Source organism: Cricetulus griseus (genome assembly GCF_003668045.3).
Source record: "Cricetulus griseus strain 17A/GY chromosome 1 unlocalized genomic scaffold, alternate assembly CriGri-PICRH-1.0 chr1_0, whole genome shotgun sequence".
NCBI classification, from domain to species: Eukaryota; Metazoa; Chordata; class Mammalia; order Rodentia; family Cricetidae; genus Cricetulus; species Cricetulus griseus.
The window spans coordinates 4,471,733-4,496,293 of NW_023276806.1; the positions used below are offsets into that span (position 1 = coordinate 4,471,733).

The 24,561-nt window shown below is 42.3% G+C and overlaps 1 protein-coding gene across 1 annotated transcript in view; it reads left to right on the top strand.

The window, feature by feature from the left end:
- The window catches only part of Tnni3k (TNNI3 interacting kinase), a 276,112-nt gene that overhangs the window by 96,553 nt on the left and 154,998 nt on the right, over window positions 1–24,561 (top strand). The window contains exons 12-17 of the mRNA XM_027395192.2: window positions 9,841–9,927; window positions 10,406–10,462; window positions 11,364–11,456; window positions 11,546–11,603; window positions 11,717–11,911; window positions 12,683–12,787. Of these exons, the coding sequence (XP_027250993.1) occupies window positions 9,841–9,927; window positions 10,406–10,462; window positions 11,364–11,456; window positions 11,546–11,603; window positions 11,717–11,911; window positions 12,683–12,787 (595 nt within the window). The remainder of the gene's footprint in view (window positions 1–9,840; window positions 9,928–10,405; window positions 10,463–11,363; window positions 11,457–11,545; window positions 11,604–11,716; window positions 11,912–12,682; window positions 12,788–24,561) is intronic.

Below are 24,561 nucleotides of genomic sequence, written 5' to 3' on the forward strand. Positions count from 1 at the left end.
AAGGACGCGAATAAGGCATCCGATAAGATAAGTTTTATAAAATATATAGATGTATGATAATTGAGACTGAGCTAACAGATGAGAATCCTAGTCATTGGCCAAGCAGCATTGTATCTAATACAAGTTTCTGTGAATTCATTTGGGCCCTAACTCAAGTGGGTGGCTGGCGAAAAGCTCACACATGGCGGTGGGGTTTGGTGGCTTTTGGCAGAAATATTTATCATAACAGGTAGCAGCAGAGGTGGTCAGCCTGCCAGCTCTCCCTTGTCCTCACCACCAGGGCGAGTTCTCCTGCATTGCCCTGGCTAGCTCTCCCCTTGCAGAGATGAACAGGGGGCAGCCCTGGTTCTGCTTTCACACCCCAGGGGTGGCTCTCTCACACCTACACCATCAAGGCTGGATTTACTCTGTTGCCCAGGCAAGGTGCAGGGAACACTCTCCAGAGTGCTGTGTCTGGTGATGGCAGGGGCAGCTCTCCCACTCTGATGACCTTGGGACCATCTCTGCCACCTGTCACAGGTGGTGAGGGGTGGGGGAGGGCATCTCTTCATAACCCACAACACCATATGGCAGGTGAGGGGTGGAGTCCTGCACCTCATCTGGGCAGCACTGCAGAGTGACCCTGTTCACACAGCCTTGAGTGAGCTGGCCCTGAAGGTGGAGAGTGGGATAGCTAGCCACACCCTCTCATCTGCCATGAGATGCTGAGGTCAAGGGAAAGATAAGCCCCCCTTGCCCCTGCCACCTGTGATTGGTGTGAGAGCTGACCTTCACTCCCCCTTACCAGCTGTAACACTCAGGAAATTCGGCCCTGTACCTCACCTGGGCAGCATGGTAGAGCTGAATCGATCCTGAGAATTTGTGGGGACCATTTGGCCACAATTATTAAAATAATCCTCAGGTGAGGAGTGAAACATTCATTCAACTCTTAGTTGAATTAGTAAGGATGGAAAGATGTTGTGAGAAGATAAAATTTTCTCCCTCAAGAGCCAGGAAGCCTCTTCTGTGTCCATGACCATGACACATTACTGGGCTGTTGCCCTAACATCTCTGGGGATCGATCTGGAATCTCACAAATCTAAAAAGTAAAATAACTATTCAACAGGGTGAAAGTTAAGAAGATTGCCAACCTCCCCAGCCCCGCCCCACCCCGCCGACACTGAAGTGTAGCCTGTTGTTATCATTAAGCTAGTGACACTGCAGCATGGTATCTGGTACCAGGGAAATGTCCAGAGATCCACAATTTTGACACCAACTAAGAATCTAAGCAATAGTGGAAAGGCTGCCTTAAATGCTCCTCCCCTATAATGAGACCGATGACTACCTTATATGTCATCCTAGAGCCTTCATCCTGTAGCTGATGAAAACAGAAGCAGAGACCCGCAGCTAAACACTGAGCTGAACTCTGGAATCCAGTTGCAGAGAGGGAGGAGTGATGAGCCAAGGGGTTAAGACCAGGCTGAGGAAACCCACAGAAACAGCTGACCTGAACAAGGGGGAGCTCATGGACCCCAGACTGAATACTGGGAAATCAGATTAGGACTGTCTCAGATCCCCTGAACATGGGTATCAGCTGGGAGGCCTGGGAAGTCTATGGAGCTTCTGGCAGTGGAACCAGGATGTATCCCTAGTGAATGAATGGACTTTGGGAGCCAATTCCCAATGGAGGGATACTCTCTCAGCCTAGATACATGGGGGAGGGCCTAGTCCCTGCCCCAAATGATGTGTCAGAATTTGATGATTGCCCATGGGAGGCCTCACTCTCCCTGGGGAGTGGATGGATGGGTGTGGCATGGGGGGATCTGTGGGGGACATGGGAGGATGGAAGGGGGAGGGAACTGTGATTGGTATGTAAAATATGATTGTTTTTAATCTAAATAAAAATTTGACATTTGAATATAGACACTAAATTCCTAGTTAATCAGTGGAAGTTATGTTTGAATGTGTTGGCTTAGTGTAATGAGTACCTGCCTGTCCACTGTCAGGGGTTTGGCTTGGTGAGCTGATTGGTGGCACTCCAAAAGGAATGTTTCTGCTTAGCCCCTGCTGACCAGGGTTGGGGAGAACACCCCTTTGCTCACGGTTCCTTCCTTTGCCTGTTGAGGGCTTGTCAGAGCACTTGTAGCAAAGGAACTTTCCTAACACATGTGCCTTCAGGACTGTCAGCAGGGGGAAGGAGATGAGGCAGGAATGTCCTCCAGAGCAGAGGGGCCCCCTGGCAGCTCCCCGGCAGCCTTGGCTTATCACCAGCCAGAAACCAGGCACTCATCAGGCTCCTGATGAAAAGTATTACAAAGAAAATGCCAGCAAATCGTGCCACCATGCTGGCAGGAAATTAAAACTGCTCACAGCAAGTGGAGCCAAGAGAGCTTTTACAATGAGAGGGGACATGAAGAGTGCATTCAGCTGCTCTAACAGGCAGTTAGGATTCATGATGCTGGATCCTGCTCCACTGCAGAGACAACTAGACCCTCTGACCATCATCAGGGTCAGTTCACAGAGGTGCGAGAGCGGTGGGGAAGGGGATGTGTGAACTGGGTTCTCTTATGCCAGGTAAATGATGGTGTGTGTGTCGGGGGGGGGGAGGTTATCTCCTAGGAGAAACAGGAAGAGTGAAAAATGTTTTGATTTGGTTTTGTTGTTATATTTTTCTGGATCCAAATCCATAATGATAAAGTTATTAAAAGAAAGGTTTCAAGATTCATACAGGGTCACAAGGTCAAAGACAAAGCTCAGAAGCTATGAGAAGAGAGAGAGAAAGGAGAGAGAGAGAGAAAGAGAGAGAGACAGAGACAGAGACAGAGAGACACACAGAGAGACACACACAGAAAGAGATACACACAGAAAGAGATACACACAGAGACACACACAGAGAGGGGGACAGACAGAGAGACACAGACACAGACACAGACACACACACACACACACACACACAGAGAGAGAGAGAGAGAGAGAGAGAGAGAGATACAGAGACACACACACACACAAAGACACACACATAGAGAGATACACAGAGAGAGACACACACAGAGAGACACATACACAGAGACAGACACAGAGAAACACACACACAGAGGAGGACAGGGAGACACACACACAGACACAGACACACACACACAGAGACACACACAGAGAGATACACAGAGAGAGACACACACAGAAACACACACACACACAGAGGAACAGACAGAAAAACACAGACACACACAGAGAGACAGAGACAGAGAGAGAGAGAGAGAGAGAGAGAGAGAGAGAGAGAGAGAGAGAGAGAGAGAGAGAATCTGGCAGATGCCTTTGAAGCCTCAAAGCCCACCCCTAGCAGTATACCTTCTGCGCCAAGGCCATATATTGTAATTCTGCCTGAACGCTTTCACTAACCAGAGACCGGGCATCCCAGCATAAGCCTATGGAGGCCATTCTCTTTTTACTACCAAATTATTTTGTTACCATGGTCCTTCTCACATCCCGAGGCTAAATAAAGGAATGATGGCAGGAAAGGGACATGTGTGCTAGGCACTGAATCATCTTCTTGTGGAGAAACGAAATTCCTCAGGCACACCTGAGAATGCAAGCCTGGACTGCAAGCAGGCTGCCCTGCAGGGCAAGGAGAACGATGCTTGCTATCAGACAACTTTGAAGAGAAGCTTAAGCTTGTCCTGCTTTATCCCATGGACCTGAGCATACAGAGGGAGAGAGAAGTGAGCTCACAGGAGGATGAAGAGGACTCAGCTACACCTGCTAGCTCTGTGGCTCTGGAAACCGGGCTTCAAGACAGGGATTATGGGTACAGCCAGAAAGAAAAGGTAGGGCAACTGCGTACACTTGGGCTTATCAATGAACACCATGACCACCAAGGACCCTGCTGTCTCCTTTTCCCCAGATCTGGCAGTGTTGATTCATGAATGGCTCTTTACCCAGGGACTCGTTTTTTTTTTTGTTTGTTTGTTTGTTTGTTTGTTTTTTCCAACTCAGGTTTCCTGCCGGTGAAGCAAGCACTGTAGGGAGCAAGCTATCCCCTAAACCCCACACCGTGTTGCTTAATCTTTATGTCAGTCTTACAGAGATGATTTGTTATTTTCTAAACTAGATATTAAGGTCTTTTCCTTTAACATTTAGATAACTTAAAATGGACCTTTATTTCATGCCAGGAGCAGAATGCAACTCAACAAGGGCTCAAGACACAAAAGACGCAATGCTGCAAAACTATTAGAAGGAAACATGCAGAAAAGTTTTCCTTGTCTTCATCTGTGAGCTGCCTTTTTGGGTAGGTCACTGAATGCACAGATAACAAAGGAAAGTTTGGGCAAATAGGATTTCAACAAGTGAAATCTCTCTTTCCCCCTGCCGAATCACAATTATATTTCATATTACACTGATGCATAATCTAAATTATCCAATTAAAAATAAACCTCCTACCTAGGTTAATTTTGGCAGGCCAAGATGAAGTACATTGCACCACCGCCACCTGGATGCATTTTCAAGTATTGCCAGTAAATTTTTATTTTCTGTCTATGTTTTATGGCTAATTAACAAGTATCTTCTTTCACCCCTCCCTTTTATTTTATTTTATTTTTTGGATGTAAGGCATTTTCTTATGCTTTATAGCTAAACAATGAGCTTCTTCCCCCCACCTCCACCTTTTTGTTTTTAGATGAAAGGTGTTTTCTTGTTTTTTAACATGACAAAATAAAATATAGTAAGATGAAGAAAATAAAACCTAGTATATTGGAGTTGGGCATAACAACCCAACAGGAGGAAAAAAGTCCAAAGACCAGACACAAGAATCAGAGACACACTCTTTCTCAGTCAGGACCCCGCCCCCAATACTAAGCTGGCAGTTAAAACATACATGCAGAGGACCTGGTGCAGCCCCTGTAGGCCTTGTGCTTGCTGCATCTGTCTTTAGCTCGTATGTGCCTTGCTTAGCTGATTCAGAGGCCCTTGTTTTCCATCCCCGCTGACTCTTACAATCTTTCTACCTCCTCTTATCCTGGATCCCCTGAGCCAAGAGGGGAGGGATCTGAGGGAGACCTCCAATTCAGACTCTCTGCATAATGTCTGGCTGTGTGTCTCTGTATCTGTTCCCGTCAGCTACTGGAGGAAGCCTCTCTGATGACGACTGGATAGGGCACTAATCCATGAGTATAGCAGAATATTACTAGGACTCTTGTCATTGATTACTTTTGACCAGTAGAGTTTGGCTTTACCCTAGGTCTCTGGCATATTTAGTCTCTGGTTTTCCGTTACCCAGTCAGTGTTGGGTTTGGGTATAAGTTCCTGCTCACAAAGTGGGCCTTAAGTCAAATAAGCCATTGGTTTGCTACTCACACCAGCATTACCCTAGTACAATGTGTAAGCAGGACAGATTGTAGGTCAAAGGTTTTGTGGTGCCCATGTTTCTTTCATCAGACTGCAGACCCTCCCACACCAAAGCGACTATAACATGGGGATGAAGACTCCATGTAGGCACCAGCTTGAATTCTCCATGTTCAGTGGTTGTGTGAGTGTTGTCCTCAACAACGGGCTTGGCTGACACTTTGCTGAGAGCAGTTCCATCTTAGCAACTGTCCGGGACACTTGAGGCTTTCCACAGGATCCTCTTGGCCAACATCTTAATCAAATGTAACCTCGTCCCCGAGAGGCTCACCTGGCTAAAAGAGGTGGCCAGTTGAGACTCTGCATCCCCATTACTGGAGGCCTTATTTGGATCCAGGAAGTTTCCACTGCTCTAGGTTTCCACACCACCCCCAAATGCCCCCAGTTCCAGCCATCATTCCCCATATTCTCTTCCTTCACCAAGTCTCCTCATACATGCCTCATCCCTCCTGTCCCCACCTGCCACAACTCTGAACATAAAATCTCTTCTATTTCCCCTCCCAAGCAGATCCCTGCATTCTCCCTTGACTCCTCCTCTTCACCTAATCTCTCTAGGAATACAAAATGTAGCTTGATTATCATTTATTTAATGGCTGAAATCCACTTATAAGTGAATACATACTGTATTTATCTTTCTGGATCTGGGTTATCTCACTCAAGATGATTGTTTCTAGTTCCACCCATTTGACAGAAATTTTCATGATGTCTTTTTTTTTTTCAGCTGAGTAATACTCAGTTGTGCAAATGTACTAAGTTTTCTTTACCCATTGTTTAGGTGAGCAGCATCTAGGTTGTTTCCAGTTACTATTGTGAATAAAACCACAATGATCATGGTCAGGCAAGTATCTTTGTGGTAGGCTTGAAGGACCTTTGGGTCTATGTTCAATAGTAGAATAGCTGGGTGTTGAGGTAGATTGATTCCTATTTTTCTGTGGAACCACCTCACATATCTCCATGGTGGCTGTACAAGTTGGCACTTCCACCAGCAATGAATGAATGTTTCACTTATTCCACATCCTCAGTGGCAGGAGCTGCCATTTATGTTATTGATCTTAAGCCTTCTGACAGACAGGTGAAAGATGGGATCTCAAAGTAGTTTGATTTGTATTTCCCTGGTGGCTAAGGATGTTGAAAATGTCTTAAAGTGATTCTCAGCCATTTGTGTTTCCTCTATTGTGAATCATCTGTTTAGAATTGTACCTGACTTTTAATTAATTATTTTTTGATATTTAGTTTCTTGAGTTTTTTTCATATTTTTGGATATTAGTCCTATACTGTATGTGGAGTTGGTAAAAAAAATCTTTTCCCATTCTGTATGCTGCCACTTTGTCCAAATGATGGTATCCTTTGTCTTACAGAAGCTTTTCAGTTTCAGGAGGTACCATTTATTAATTGTTGATCTCAGTGTCTGTGCTACTGGTGTTCTGTACAAAAAGTAATCTACTGTGCCAATGAGTAAAAAAAGGATACTTATGATTTCTCTTCTGCTACAGTCAATAACTGGTTTTATGTTGAGGTTTTTGATCCTCTTGGACTTGAGTTTGTGCGGGGTGATAAGTATGGATATGTTTGCATTCTTCTACATGCAGACACCCAGTTCAAACAGCACCATTTGTTGAAGATGCTGTCTTTTTTCCAGTGTTTACTGTGGCCTCTTCAAAAATCAGGTGTTCATTTGTGTGTGGATTTATGTCTGGGTCTTCAATTCTTTTCTGTTGAACAATGTGTCTGTTTTTATGCCAACACCATGCAGTTTCATTGCTATAACAATGTAGTACAATTTGAAATATGGAGAGGTGTAACTGCCAACAGTTCTTTTATTCTTCAAAATTGTTTTAGCTATTCTGGGTTTTTGTTTTTCCATATGAAATTGAGAATTGTCCTCTAAAAGTCTGTAAAGAATTGTATCAGGATTTTTACATGCATTGCTTTAGATCTGTAAATTGCTTTTGGTGGGATGGCTATTTTTACTATGTTAATCTTACCAGTTCATGAGTATGGGGGATCTTTCTATCTTCTGCTAACTTCCTCAATTTCTTTCTTCAAATACTTGAAAGTTTTATCATACAAGTCTTTTACTTGCTCTGTTGAAGTTGCCCCCAAGATATCTTATGTTATTTGAGGCTATTGTGAAAGGTATTGTTTGTTTCCTCAATTATTTTTCTGTCTGTCATTTGTATATAGGAGGGCTGCTGGGGTTTTTTTGTGCGTGGGGGGTTGTTTTGTTTTCAGTTAATCTTGTTTCCGGACACTTTTCTGAAAGTGTTTATCACATGTAACTGTTCTCTGATGAAATTTTTCAGATCATTTATATATACTACTATGTAATCTGCAAATAATGATAGTTTGACTTCTTGCTTCCCAATTTGGATCCTGCTGATATCTTCAGTTGTCTTATTGTGCTAGCTAAAACTTCAAGTACTATATTGAATAGATATGGAGAGAGTGGTTGGGGTCTGTGGGCACAGAGAGACAGAAGAGGGTCTTTGGGTGACCTGCTTGATTTTCGAACAGGGTGGTATTTTTTTCTTTTTAAGAAAAGTAAGGCATAGCCTTCCATAGGCATGGGACAGTGGGAATAGTGGTTTTGAAAATGACGTGCACTGGTCCTATCTTTCTAAGCTCTGTATTAGGTATCTGTTAAGTGCAAGCCTCTTACCAGCACCACCAAGGAACCCATTAGAAAGCCACTGGGCATGTCCTCCACATAGCTTTTCTCTCAGAGTCTCTGGGGAACCCATGCTCACTTCGTGCTCTGTGAGACACATTCTGATGGACTGGGGCGGGGTGCTGTTTACCCACTGTTCTTATCTCCCCTCACCTGCCCAGATGCACTTCCTCATTCTCTCTGCCCTGACTCACACATGCCTTCTTTAGTTGTGAATAGGCTGTGTTCAGGTCATGTTCTCTCCCTGCTCAGAACTTTTACGTTATGTACTACCTCTTGCTGTTGGACTCTCAAGAGAAATGTGCCTCTTGGCTAACATCATTCAGGCTCTGAGGTTTCTCTGGTTCCTGTCACACATGCCCAAGAAAACAAGCAATAATAACTATGGCTGGCCCTCACCATTTCAACACAGCCTGTATCTGTGGCTTGGGAAAAAAAAAGAAAATTCATTATTTACAAACAGAACCAAAGATAATTTTAAAAAGTAGACCCTAGTTGCTAACTTCTAGATAGGTAATAGATAGATTTACTACAAATGTCATTATTTGTATACATTATTGTTTGCTTTCCTTAAGGAGTCTGGATCTAGAATGCTACCTTCAGGAAAATGCCCAGTGTTAACAAATGTGTTGACTTCTCCATTCTGTATTTTTGCATATACTTTACTGTTCTTTGGGCTCCTTTAAAGGGAAAACTTGGTAAGTGAGCTCTACTGTGGGCACTGTCCATGTGAACTGGTGTGTGCAAAGTCAATACTAACTTCAAGGTATCTGATATAGGAAAATATTTATGCTTTGCAGTTTCCAAAGTTGGCCATTTTTACAGTGGGTTCGATTGCATTTCACAAGGCTCTGGGCAAGATCTTTAAGGTCGAATGTTTCCCGCTTTTACAAATTGGTTTCAGTAGATTATTTTCATAGGGAAAGCATACAATAGTGTCAAGGTTTAATTCTATTGAAAATCAATGGTATTCTCTGAAAACCATTTAACATTTTTCATCTTTTGCAAGAATAAGTGATGGCACAGTTAATAAGCTAGTGGTGGTGGCTTATAACTGAAATGTGTCTCTCAACCTCATGGCAAGTGACAAGTGTGAGGGAGAAGCTCCCCGACTCCCCACATCTTAGAGCCCTGGGCATGCAGCTGTCAGCTGGGAGAGCAACAGCTTCCTGTGTTTTAAAGCATAAGCATAGTAGTGGCGTGCTCCCAGTGAATATGTCACAAAGCCACAGTTGTATGGAAGATGGATAGAGAGATTGCAGGGTAAGCAGCCATTCTCAATGACAGACTCACTGTGAAAGAGGAATACAGGTATCTATGTTCAGTTTCCAGTCTCTACCACAGAAATCTGTGCCATCACCTTAGTGCTGTGTTACTGGCATTGCCAACCAAGTGTCATGCCCAGTCACAGCATGTGCCCCTTTCCCTCAGTCACATTGCATGTCTTTCAAACACTTAATCATGTTCTAACCATGTACCCTTACACAATGTCATATATGCTCACTCTGAAGTTTTCATTGGCCTCACAATTCCTATAATTATTTGCTCAGCTCCTTGTAGTCCTCTCACAGATGGGAGCAGAGTTGTGTCCTCATTGTATCACTTCAACCCACCATAGACTATCAGGAAATTCTCAGCAGGTTATTCTGAATGAATGAAGCATTAAATCCACATTGTAATTTATCATGCCTCAGGAGTAACTTAGGTTACAAATATTCTCCAGTTGTTGTTGTTGTTTTCAGGGTGCTGAATAAGCCAAGACAAAATTAAAGTTCGTTCTCTTTCTTTTCATGAAGGACATGATGCCATTGTCACCCTCCTGAAGCACTATAAGAGACCCCAGGATGAGCTGTCATGTAATGAATATTCCCAACCTGGAGGAGGTACTCCTCTTTGCTAATGTGCTTTCATTGCTGCACAATATTGAATCCAATGGTAAACGTGTGTTGCTGTTACTGTCCCTGTGAGTAGAGCAAGGAGGATGTAGCCAAGTGACAAGACTCATAAGTGGGTGAGGCTAAGAAAATAATAGCTGCCACCATCAACCTATAGTTCCTTCAAGCTTAGCATTCCTTGCACTGAACGGGTATGGAGCATGCTCAAGACTAGAAGTCCTGGGGAAGAAGAGAACAAACAGTCCCTTTCAGAGAAACAAAGATTACATCTGCTGGAGTCTTTTAAAACAGAATTAGGATCCTTTCCTGCAGATTTTAGACAAACTTGCCCAGTACAGTTTCCTACCCAGAACTACCTTAAGCTAGTTCACTTTGACCCCACTGTGTGCTTCAGTTTTATCACCCTGAACTTCAAGAAGAAAGAAATGATTGCTGCCTTCAATGCCACTGTATCATTTGATTCTAGATGGCTCCTATGTGTCGGTTCCATCCCCCTTGGGGAAGATTAAAAGCATGACAAAAGGTACGTATCAATGGCATGGTTGTGGTTTTGTTGCTGAGGGTGATCGCTGCCTAAATATGGCAGCTGCGTGTCTTGTTTTGTTGTGAGTGATGACTGCTTCACCAGTCTAAGCAACGCTGGCTGTAGTCCATCCTTCTCGTAATTAGCCTGTCTTTATGCTCTTTGGTACACAGTTATAACAGCAGCAGAACATTCGTGAGTACTAAAGAAAGCTCAAACTCACATAGCACTATTAAGATGTTTATCTTTTGGGCAAAGTATTAATTACAGGTATTAATATTTTTACAAGAATTGGAAATATATTTGCTTTAGGAAATATTCAAATCAATAATTATTATTTTAAGCCTCTCAAATAAGGAACACTCTGGTACTTTTTTGAATGCATAGATAATTTTGAAATTAACATCACTAAGCCAGGAAAGTATGAATACAGTCCCCCGACAAATTAATATTTAAGCACAAGGAACCTGTAGTTTTAACACTCGTTTTCCTTGTCGGGTATCTCCTCACATTGATGCCTATGCTTATTAGCTACCATTTAATGGGTAGTCCCGGAAGACCCAGTTTATCAATAAGTATTTGACTCCCTTTTTGGTGTAGGTTGAAGGGATTGATTGGGTTTCTCAGCCTGTGACAGTCACAGTGGAGAGTGGCTGTATGCTCCAGCCATGTTAGCTGAAGATCAAAAGATCAGATCACTTGATCACAGAGATTGTGTGTCTGAGATGGAAGGATGTGACTCTGGTGGTGCAGGCCCTGGGACCCCGTGTGCTTGGATCTTAGCATCCCCAAGCCATCAGTCGCAGTCAGGTGGAAGTGACTGTGAAGCACCTGCAAGCCCATTGTGTATTCATACCCACGTGTGCACATGCCCAAGTAAAAAGGCAATTACTGTTCGCAGAGAAAGCCGATGTTCTCCTCCTGAGGGCTGGATTGCCCTCCCGTTTCCATCTTCAGCTCTCTGAAATTGAGTTCCATGAGATTATCGGCTCAGGTAAGCTAAGAAACCAGAGCTCTGCTACGGCTTCACAATCTCTAACTCACTGGAGCAAACATTTACCAACTTCTCTTAAATAATTTTAGGTTCTTTTGGGAAAGTCTATAAAGGGCGATGCAGGAATAAAATAGTGGCAATCAAACGGTAAGAAAGCTGATGAAAGAAACCTGCTTTGTGGGCTGGAAGAGCGGGGGGGTGGGGGAGCAAGCCCCCTGAAAACTGCCGTTGACAAGAACGTGTCCCCACTCTTGTCCTAGATACCGAGCCAACACCTACTGCTCCAAGTCAGACGTGGATATGTTTTGCCGAGAGGTGTCTATCCTCTGCCAGCTCAATCACCCTTGCGTGGTTCAGTTCGTGGGAGCCTGCCTGGAAGACCCCAGCCAGTTTGCCATAGTCACGCAGTACATACCCGGAGGTTCCCTGTTCTCTCTCCTCCATGAACAGAAGAGGTATTGGCTCCGGTCCACAGTCCCCTGGACTCAGCCTGAAAAGTTCCTTTGCAGTATCTCTGGGGATTTCTGATCAGAGTACCTGGGCCTTCTGACATCTCAGAGGGCTAGCTATTACGTGTGGCATGTCAAACACAGCTGATGATTTATGAATAATAATTATATTTCAAAAAATGAAATAAACATATTTCTTAAGAAAGGAAGTCAAAGGTGACCGATTCCAGGAATTTAAGTTGCTAACTGAAGCATATAAATAGACTGACCTTGACAAAACCAACAAAGAGTGTGTGTGTGTGTGTGTGTGTGTGTGTAAGCTCAGACTGACATAACCATCCAGGGTCACAGTACTGATAAGAGAAAGTTTTTTGTTTTTTAGTTTTTTTGTTTGTTTGTTTTTAAGAATTCTCTTGTCCATGTCTAACCTGAGTTCATGTTCTAGATCTCTATAACGTGGAAGCCGTTTCCCTCGGTGGCTTCAGAGCATTCCATCTGTGCCTTACTATCATGAATTTTTGAGTGACAAATAAATTAGAAAATCAAGTATTATTTTTTTCAACTATTATATTTTTAAACAAATATCTGAATTGACATTTAGTTAAGCAGTTCCCAACTGTGGAAGGCTGTTTGCCAGACTAAATTTTTAGCTCCATTTTCAATGAATAAAAAGTTAGAGTTACAGAGAATGACAGCCATGGTCTGTTTTCTTTTGAGAGACATGCTGAGTGTTGTCTTCAACCAATTCATGCCCATCCACTCTATTTTCTGTTCTAGAATTCTTGACTTGCAGTCGAAGCTCATTATTGCCGTAGACGTTGCCAAGGGTATGGAGTACCTACACAGCCTGACCCAGCCAATCATACACCGAGACCTGAACAGGTATTTGGCTCTCGTAAATGATGAACTTACAACTCTAGAACTAACATGGAGCACAACACAACACGGTGAGGACATGTTTCAGATTTACCTTAGGTCAGAGTTTTCTGTGTAGTCTCTGAAAGATACTAGGTCACTGCCGTTGTCTCAACATATGAAGCTGTGTGACTGCTTTCTTTGGGACCTTCTGAATCTATGGAATGTCCTGAACGATGGTGCTGTGTGTGAGATGCAGTACATGACAATGTTTCCATCTAGGTAACTGTGGCTCACAGAAGACATTTTCTGGCCTTGCTGGCATAATACTCTAGGCTGCTCCCCAGACAGAAATCCAGCACCTGTGGTTATCTACAGCACTTGGGATTTGATAATGATAATTAACAAATAAGTTGCAGATTTACTTACTAAATGCAATACAACTCCCACCATATTTCATAATTTTATCATTTTATTTATGAAAAATGCTGTAAGAAACAGCATGTTATGCTGTCAGTCACCTCATGCATCTTGTATTGACTGAATCTCTTCAGGCCACATGTCCGGTTTGACCAATACCACCAAGATTTGTGCATGTGCACACACTGTGACAAAAATCTGACAGCTAGTGCATGCTGTTAGGCAAGCATGTGACTGGAATTCTCAGGCTAATGGTTGGGTCAATAAGTAACCTCAGTGACTGTGAAGGATGTCCCCCTGTTTCATACAAAGCTGGGGTTAGGGGGTCTTAGCTGACATGCTCTTTTGTGCTGCCATTTTGGTATTCTTTGTGCTAGTAAATTCAGCCAAACTATAGCAGGACACTTACCTAGTTTTCATGCAAAAGGCTTTTGTGTTGAATAGAGCCTGAGACAAATATAGAGTCAAGGTTCTGCGCAGACCTGAGACCCCAAGAAGTTTCAATGCTTTCATTAAACCATGAAAACTTGCTCTGAGTAAAGTCTTGATATAAACCAAGACCAGTATACAAAGCAGAGCAGTTCTGTCTGAAGCTGACTGTTGGGGAGGAAAACGCCTCTCACCCATTGCCCACAGCTGAGGAGTCAGACCCACAGCCACTCTGGTGGAACCCGGGCTGCTGTGCAGACAGGGAGGCAGTCACTGGTCTGTTCCGTACCCATAACTCCCACTTGTTGTCTGTGAATGGAAGTCTTATAAAAGCTGGGTATCATTTAAAACTTACACATTAGGGAGTTACTTTTTTAACCACTTGATCAACAACGACATGGGCTTGTGCTGTGCCTGCAGTTGGTTACGTTTGGTGCATTTCCATGTGCAAAATGAAACTTACACAATCCTACCCTCCAACTTCCCAGGAGATTTCACACCATCACAAAGATGAGAACTACTTATCCAAATACATTTTAAGCAAGCTGGATATATTTAACAGCAAGTTATATAAAATATAAGTAGTGAAATTTTCTATAAAATTCAAGAAAGAATGTTAATGAATTCAGAGGAGCTTAGAAATAACTCCATGGATGAAGTGACACATCAGTCATTCCCTAGGGATGAATAAATTTGAAAGAGCATCCCAAGGGTAAGGAGAGACTTATCGAATAGAGATCAAAAGGTTAAACTTACGTAAAGGAACTACAAGGCACTTTATTTTAGTGTACAAAACAAGCAAAGGTACTCATGTGTGTGAAGTCTGAAGCTGGACACTGGGAAAGCAGTAGAGAGAACTGGAACAAGAATAAATGAATGATGCTCACTGGACCGGGAAGGCTGGTTCAACGCCCCCAGCGAGCAAGGAGTCCTGCAGGTACTTTTGCTGCAATCACGAACTGAGGTGTTGGTATGGAAACACCAACCTGTGTTTGGTGGATTCTCCATGGGGACCCAGTCAAGAACCAGATGAGACAGTCACAGCAGCAGTCTAGACAAGAAGTTAGTTAAAACTGGATGTCAGTGGTAGGAAAGTGAAAGGAAAGGGAAGGATAGGCATAGAAAGCAAGGAAGAGAAAATGATCCAAGTAGCATTGGTAGATTTTAATACTGGAAGCAAACTCTTAGTTTCTTCCTTTCGAATTAGAATTCACATCTTCACCGTTAGTTATTAGTTCTTTTCTTTGCCTTTTCAAGATATTTATGCCAATAATTTTAATTTTTCTTTGGGTTTTAGTAATAATGTTTAGGGAAAAGATTTCAATGTCAAACTGGCAGTGAAATTGGGACTTTGGATGGAGGTTATCTCTTTTCTGTTCCTGTCACCTTGTAAGGAATCAGACCATAAGTTATGGTTGCCAATTTTCTCCAGCAGCAACCGTCATTCCCAGAGTATATTGTATTGCCTTGTCAATAAGTGTGGGTTGTTACCATCAGTTACTTAGCAGGACTGAAAATATAATATTGATTAGATATGAAAATAAAACATTATATAACAGTAACAAGCTTATTTTACCTTATTTTTTCCTGACAAAAGTCTAGCCATGGAGCTTAAATTTTCCAAAACTCTTCAAATTTTATGAAACATGCATAGAGACCTAACTATTGTGTCTATTTTTGCATTCTCTCCCACTCATCTTCAACCTATAACAACAATCAAACTTTTTTCTTTCATATTTATGTAGGTATGACATTCAACATGACTCAAAGTCACATGTTTCATATACCATGGAGGGCTTACTACAATTTGTTTGCATATACAATGAATCATATACTAAGGAAGCAGCCAAGTCTTCACTTTGAGAAGGACATGACTGAGAATCAAAATGATTTGAAAGCCGTTTTCAAGAGACTTTCAAGCAAGTAAAAGGTCTCATTGCAGTAGAAAGCATGCTTAGGATGCAAACCTGGAAAACTGGCCTGGATATTTTCTAGTAATACATGCTTTGCATTTCTTCAGTACTCAGAAAGTCTCCCTGGAAAAGGCAGAGGGAGCTCAGATGCCAGTTAGCCTTTGGATTGGTGTGAATGTTGATTGCTTATGGTTTCATCTCAACTGCTCCAGCATCGCAGGGCTTCAGGGTCTCTTCTCTGATCTGCTGAGATCAGAGTCTTATATTCATATGTAGAAGTTGCTCAATCAATGTATATTTAGAGAAATTGGGGGCATTTGTAGGGGTACCATTGCAGTACAAGAAAGTTTTAAAAATGTGGAAAGACCTAATTTATACAATTATGCCTGCTTCTGGACAGAGCCTTGAGGAATCATCCAATGCCTCTTGTAACTGTAAAGTTGGCTTTGGAGATGGCTGAACAATCTGCAGAAAGGGGACACTTCTATATTGGGGTTGGAGGCTGTTCTTTCAGCAAAAGGAAAAAAGAAAACTACTTTTACGTTGGCACGAAGTATCTCTCTGTGGCTTTTTATTATACCCATAACATTAATTTCAGTCTTTAGTATCTACTAAAATGAAGGTTCAAGGGATGAGCCAAGAAGTTACCTTTTCAGTAGACACAAAAATGAGGGAGGGATGAGCTACCGTTTATTCAACAACTGCGGTGCACGGAAGGGTCTACTAAGAGGTGGCCATGCTCTCATGGGGTCTGTAGTATTATTTATCCCCTTTGGATAGATAATGAGCTGAGAGAAGACAGCAGTCTAGGGCAGCCTTCTTAGCACAATCCACATACTGCGTTGTGATGGAGCATAGAGAGAATAGTTGGCAGTAATGGTATTTGCCATGATTAACTTTAAATATCAAATAGCAGCCCTTCATATCAGCTGAGGAGAATCTCAGTGAGGGCTGTCTACATTAGTTAGCCTGCAGTTATGTCTCTGGGGCTTGTCTTAATTAGCTGATAGGGGAGATGCAGCCCACTGCAAGTGGCCCACGGAGTTTAAGCGCTTCTAAACTATTCACAGTTTCACTCAGGAATGCACTAATTTCTTAAGGATCATCTTGAACCTTAACCAATTTGCACATTAATTTCAGGAAGTTAATGCTTAAGGTCACAGTTATAGCTAAGAGCTTTAAAACTTTGTGCTTACCTGCTTTCTGGACAAGCATATTTCTACACTGTCAGAAAATGATGACATCACTGAAAATAGATGTGGATTAAATGGGTGGACTTCCGTCTGGGAAAAGTCTACTGTGGTGTTTTGCAGCACCACAGGAACTGAATAGTGGCACCTGCTTCATAGTGACCATGAAGGTATAGGAATAACTATAGGTATAGGAATATATGTATAGGAATACACTTATATACTAATAAGAACAGATATGCATCTTGTTCTTATTAACTCATTTTCCCCTTATATGGGAAGGGGGTTATAAAAACACTCCAGTAGACTAGATGTGGTGGTGCATGACTGTAGTCTCAGATCACCTTCTGTAGCTGTAGGATTATGTCAGAGGGCTGAGCTGCACAGTGTGAGGTCAGCCTTGGCTGCATATTGAGACCCTGTCTCAAGTGAAACAGAATGAAACAAAACAACCCCCCCACATCATTTTTAACAAATGTTTCTTTTTACAAAGTAGAACTAAGTAGTCTTCAGTGTAATTCTGAGGACTCTGCTGGTATTTTGAGGGCCATCTCACTCCAGAAAATATAAAGGAAAATAATTACAGATAATTTAAAAAAACAGAACACTTTTTGGTGATGAGTGACAGGTAATTTAAAAAGACAAGCCTGGTAAGTGCTAAATGGATTTTAATTTTTAAGATGACATTTAAATAAATTAGTAAAGATTTTAGGAAATAACAAAGAAAAATGAAGAAAATTTTAATAACTGTTTTTAACTTGACATGTGCATTTGCCTTTCAATTGAATACAAAAATGCAATTTAAAAAACACAACAGTCAAACAAAGTAATTTATTGTTTTTCTAGTTTTCTGTCAGGCATGGTCCCTGTGTGCAGGTGTGGAGTTTGTATGTGGTGATACAGTATGTGGTGATACTGGTCAACACTGTCCTGACAACTCTAATGCCCACATACAGACCAGAGACATACTTAAGCTGCAATGTCTGTGAAGTCCACAGGCACATGTGAGCACTTGTGAAGCTATTGACAGCTCTGGTTTTGTGGCTGTCTAGTTTAAATCCATCATCATGGTCTTTGAGATTTTCTAAACAATTTTTTATAGTCCTTTCCACTTTTGAGCTGCATATAAAGTTTTTCTTCGGTGTTTAAAATTGTCTAGGTCTTACACAATGCTTTGGTTGTGTGTGGGAATGACAGACCAGAGGACTTTCCTAGCAGAAGTTATATTGTAAAGGAATATATCCCAAACTTATGAGTGTCCTATGGTGCCCCATACTTTCAGACAGACTTGGAGCTTTCAGCCATAGAATGGGCTGACTCTGAATGCCTTGAGTTGAGCTTGAGGTTGTGCAGATTTGAACAAGTACAGTGACTCATTTCCATGACTGCACAAACATTGTGATATGGGTTTTTGAAAATTATTGTGCTAAATAAAATATGGTTATTTGTTCATCCCATCAAGGAGTAATGCACAAGTCAGAGAATGCATAAGTCCTTGCTATATGGGCCAGAGAATAGGTCCCGAGACTCAGCAGTTGCTACAGAGGGTCCATAGCCTACACTACGGATACTGAGATATAATCCATGAGTGACAGTAGAGATTTCCAAGGAATATATATTCTTCACAAGAAGCCAAAAAAAGAGGGAATGTTTCCATATCAGACATAATTCATGGATATTTTCAAGGTCACAGATTACAGATGAATGCAGAATTTGGTGACGATTGAATATATCTATACATATAACAAAATTGTTTTAGGCTTCTGATGTTCCAGATTTTGTAACAGTAGCAGGAAATTTACCAGTTTAGGAATCTTTGCTTGGAAATCCAAGCACAAAAGTACCCAAACGAGCACACGTGACAGTTGCAAGGTCAAAAGCTTAAGATTTTGGAGCATTTGGGATTCCATATTTCAGGCTTAGGGGTGCTCAGTACACAGTGGGTTCATATGCATAAAGGCCCATGTATATCAACACATATGTGTCATATATCAATTAGCGGTAAACATACATCGGCTTGCTGTGATGATTCCACTGTGGTTTTGTGTAACACAAAAAAAATAAAAATCTAGCTACAGATACTGGGGTTAAACTTCAAGCAGAAGATCAGAGGAGCAAAGCAGCCAAGCCAGGAGATCTCACCTCTACCAAACTGAAATGGCAATCCTGTCTCCACAAATCCTCAGAGGCAAAAGTTCTCAGTTCCTGTCTCCTCCTCCTTATATTTCTTTCTCTTCCCAGCTATACCACTACTGTCTCCACCTCCCTAGGGCTGGAATTAAAGGAGTGATCTCTGTTACTCTTCATTCTTGTGTAGGCCAGCATGGCCTTGAACTCAAAGAGATCCATCTCTCTGTCACCTGAGTCCTGAGATTAAAGGTGTATGCCACCACTGCCTAGAACTGTGGTTTTCTAGCATGGCTTCCAGGATTAAAGGTGTGTGCCATCACTGCCTGGCTAGCTAACATGGCTGCTGGAATTAAAGTTGTGTATCACCATTGCCTCACCTCTATGGCTTGTGGCTAGCTTTTCATTCTGAACCCCCAGGCAAGCTTTAATGAATCATAAGTATTATGTCACCACAGTTGTGCATTATCCTGCAAATGTCATGATATCATCTGTCTTAACAGCTGAGCAACAGTCTACTGCATATAGGCAACATGCTTTCTTTATCCATTCATCTTCTAATTCAATTAATAGTTAGGTTTGAAACATAAAAAAGAATGCCTTTGGGAAAGTGGGGACATAATGTTCATGGACCAGACGTGGTCTAAGCAGCAAAGCACCTGACTGGCTGAGCACAAGAGCATGAGTTGCTCTGTTAGGTGTAAAAGACTCAGTTGCACATCGATAAGGCCCTCATTAGACAAAACACACATACACACACCACACTCACGTACCACACCACACACACACACACACACACACACACACACACACACACACACACACACACACATGCTTTTCATCTTTGAGAAAGAAAATTTAAGCACAGGCTCTGACTTCAGAATCCAGAGAGCATCACTATGGTGTCACTTTCAACAGGAGAGTACCTCAGCCTCTGCACAACAAATCACACTCTATGCTCTCTGTGGACTTGCACTTTCTCCTCTCCAATATGCATTTCTAATTTTGGAAATCTAGCCATTTGTCCCCAGATTTTCTTGTGACTATACACTTCCTACCCATTGTCTAAACAGAAGTTGCCTCCCTGCCTCACCCTGACCTTATGCAGACTCCCCAGTCCCCCAGAGTCCTCATGGCTCAGTTATCAGAGGCTGGTTATGTCACAAGTACCCTCAGCGTATTTCATCTGGCTTCAGCTTCCCCAACCTGATTCCCAATTCCCCTACTGCACTGCCATAATGCCACAAGGCCTGAGTAGTTAGTTCTCTGTGCATCCACAGAAAAAGCTAAAATTTCCTCTGAGGGCCACTTCAATTCTCTTACCTGCCCCCATTAGAGCGATTCATTTAATTTTGACTGCACTCTCTGGTTCTAAAAATAGTTCTCTTATGCAACAGCTCATTAAGTGACGTCCCTTCAACACTGAACTCCTTCAGATCTGAGGGGTCACATTGATGTCACACCACTGGTGGTGGTGGCGTCAGATCTGCCCCACTGGATCAATTGGGTAACTGGCATCAGGACCTCATTTTGAACCCAACTCCCACACTTGGGGGTAGGTTTTAATCCACGTGTGAGACTCTTTGGTCTTTCACAGAGCACAGAAATTTCAAGCAGGAATTCTGTGACGCAAAAACCTGTGTGTTTTTTGTTGTTGTTGTTGTTGTTGTTTTTCTAAATGGTGTGCTTTGCTCCTTTTCCTCAACACAACGCAGCCACACCCTGTGTGCTTCAAAGCCTGGGGTCAGGGGTCAGGGGTGCTTTCCCTTCTTGGAACCCCCTTTCCTTCCCTCACAGACGAGCCCAGTGTGGAGGAGTAGTGTGGGTGCCTTTCTCTACCATACTTCCTCACGGCGGCTGCTGAGCTCATGACCTGCAGTTTTCTAGTGTTGCTGGCTCCCTGCTTGGCTCTCTTCCATCCTCCGGAGACCCATCCTGTACAAAGGAGACTTTTGAAAATGTCAACAAAAGCCTCTCTCTGTCTGGCCTCATTTCTCTTTGCTCTTGTTTCTTAGGAGACTCAGTGGATACCTTCTCGGTGCCTTGTCGATTTCCTGAGCAGCTAACCTTTCAGTAATGATATTAATGCTGCCTCTGGCATGTCTGCCTTTCCCATTTCATCGTTTTCAACCTCCACATGCTGAAATGCATGAATATTGGATTCCTAAGATGCTAAAGTTTCAGTACAATGTGTGAAAGGACCCAGAGTCAGAATTAATTGTTAAAATCAGGTATTAAGCTCGATGGATGGATAATTCTTTCCTACTGATCATATTTCCAGTAACTACCATAGCATGAATTTGGCACAACAAGACAGACAGAAGCCAGTCAGTGCATGTGTAAATAATCTCACCTCAAGGAATCTTCTCTAACCTGTGTCAGTGAAAGTTCCCTTAACATAACTTCCAGGTAACACTTGTATGACTTCTTGGATTTAAGCAAGAGGATACACTTGCAATTATCATCATCCTTCTGAAAGAATATTTTACTATCTGATGGGGTTTTAAAATTATTATACTTCAGTTTTGTGTGAGAGTGCTGTGCACACTGCAGTGCTTGTGTAAATGTCAGAGCACAATGTGCAGGAATCAGTTCTCTTGGGTCACTAACCTTGGTGGCAGGTACATGAACCCACTGAGCCATCTCTTCGGTATTAATATTCTTCAGTGTCAAGTATGCTTCGGGGTCTCACTTTTGATTATATGACTATGGCTTTGCTTAGATGGGTACTCCCTTCCGTAATGCTCTGGGGAATACCTGGACAGCATATGGACTTTTTCTGAGAAGAATGGGGAAAGGACCCAGATCACATTCCTGTCATCATTTGTAGCATGGATTCCACTGACAGTCCCATTACCTGGACTCATAGCTGGGCCAGAATTTGAGTTACATGTGTCCAGGGTCCTCGTCAGGACTCTCCACAGGGCTCATTCACACAGTGAAAAGGTGATGCCTGTCTTTTCCTTATTCAGCATACAGGTGACAAACTTCACAGTGAAGAAGAGTCATCAGAAATATGTTCTGGAGGTCAATAAGACTAAGCTGTGTTTTCATGGAGACTGTGTGGGGCATCAGCATTGCTATACACCTTTCCTTCCCAGGGACCAACCAGGTCCCTCAGCAATACAGTTCAGTGACTAAATTATTGTGAAGAAGGTTATTTTGCCCTTCATTTACTAGTGACAGGAAAGAAATACTCCACCTAGACAGAGCTTCCGGATTCCTGAGAGAACACTAGCTTTGCCAATTCTTGTTCACCATTGTTACATCATCATTTGACCAGCTTTGTCATTTCTTGTTCACGAGTGTTACTTCATCACTTGAGTAGCTTTGTCACCTGTCACATTGGTTCACCATTGTTAAATCATCACTTGACTTCTCTTCTCTCTGATTCAAGTTCAGTGTGGACTATATGTCCCTGTTCACAGAAACACCTCTGTGGTGAGTGGTAGAGTCAGGTCATAAATATCTTAACATTTACACACACACACACACACACACACACACACACACACACACACACACACAATGATCACTTTTAACTGTCAAATCAGAAAGTACTCATCTCAAAGGGATAAGAAAGATTATTTTAGAATTGAAGTATGAGTGATCATGGCCTAGAAACACAGATCTAGAGCTCTCCAAATCCCATGTGCTGAGGTGATAACGGATTCATGGCACTTTTATAGTAACAAGACAAAGATATTTTGAAGCCATTGGTGGAAACAGCAGGACAGACACTTGCAGCCAAAGAGGGAAGCCTTTGCCATCAGCCTTAGGGGTTAAGACATCCTGGCCTCTAGTTAGTAGGAACTAGAGTTCTGCTTTGATCTTTCTGAATGGATTTTACCTTACAGTCATGAGTTACACAAAGGAGTGGGCAATTAATATCTGTTCAGGCAACTGAGCTAGCTCCAGATAATCTGTCTCTGAACCCACAACACAACAGTTCTGCACAGTCACAGTAGATCTACTCATCCAGATAGCCTTGGAAGTACTTTACACAGGTAAGGTTCCACTACTCCACCCCACATAGCACACAGGGAATGTCTGTTCATTTAAGTTGCCTTCATTGTAAGCAGAGAGTTGCCTGCAGGTCTCAGATGGAGAGTCTCTCAGTATAGCTGTCAGATGGTTGTTTGCAGAGCACTCGGGCTCACCTTCTTGCTGAAGGTGGAAGGTATTGAGGTGACTAGACAGTTCAGGAACAGCATACTCCTTTTCAGAAAGATTTATGGTTGCCTGCACCAGCTGAGGAGATCAGAGCAGCCTCACAGAATGCCCACTCTTGAATGCTGCAGTGACAGTCTTCAGATCAATTACATTTAATGCTTTTCCATGAAGAACTGTACCCTCAGTTACTAGACCCTACTCATATAAGGGCTTTGAAATGCTACAGAAGTTGGCAAAAAGGCACCCAGTGCTATGGATGAAATATCCAGGACTCTGATGATGTTGACCTTCTCTACAATGAGAAGGGAAATCCTATGTCTGAATTCTTAGAGCAGCAGCTGGCTTTCATTGGTCTAATCAGAGCAAAGGGTCAGTGTTCTTGGGTGACCCCATTCTTTGAGACTGGAGCACATTTCAATAGATTTCTACTGTGTGTGGTCTCAGAAGGTTCATCTTCCTGAGGCCTCCCAACTCAAGAGGACTTTTGAAGGAAACTAATGATCACAGACATCTTCTAATTCTTTCACTTTCTTTAATTTCTTTTTTTCTCATTTCACATAAAGAATAAGAGAGATACACTGATCCTCCTGTTGGATGTGGGTGGACTTGAGGGCAGACATTTCCCACTGAACTCTTATTAACCTTGACAAAGTTTCTTTTGTATCCTAAATATGAAGCTAATGAGCTGGTAATTGCAAACTTCTTCAGCTCTGGAGGAGCAGAGAGAAAAACTAAGAATTTCCTCATGGCTTCTTTTGTCTCTTTTGCTTGGCTACGTCTCTAGCATCTATCTGAAAACACAATTGGCATAGATATTACCCTAGGCTGTTTGTCCCAGACTGATCCTTGTCTACCCCTAGTGCCTCCTCAAGAACCCCACCCCAAGGATGCATAAACCTCATGCTGATGTGGACTTTGGGTTAACACACCACAGTTGAAATCACTCTGGACTCCAGTACATTCCCTACTGAACAGAAGGTTCTCTGTCAAGGCAGGCACTGTGCATGTCATACTCTTCCATCCCCAGTACCTTTGTAGGCATTCAATTAATATTTGTCATATGCAGCAAGGAATTAATTATAAAAAAACTCAAGGTCATAAGAGTAATATCCACTAATGTGGCTGTGTCCCAACTATCAAATTCAGTGTTTCACATCTGCTTTCTTCTTAAGTGTTCCTAACATTGAGGGTATTTTTAAACAGAAGATGCATGAAAGGTTTAAGGAGATTTACAAAGTGACTAAAGCAACAAAGCGTATGACAGGCTAAGGTTTTAAATATGTTGTATGGTCATACAGTCCAAAACCCAGGTATAAATTGATATTCTGTCCCAATTCACCAGAACAACCATGACAGAATAACAGTACAACGTACTCAACAGTTTACCTCACCATATGGACCTCACTTTGCAGAATTCAGAACAATCATGAGAAAGTAATTCTCACTCAATATAAATGTGGTATTTCATGCTATGAAAGTTGTTCTTTTGCTTAATTACTATTGATATTGTATAAATCACTAGTGTTGATATTTTGTGCTAAGGATAACT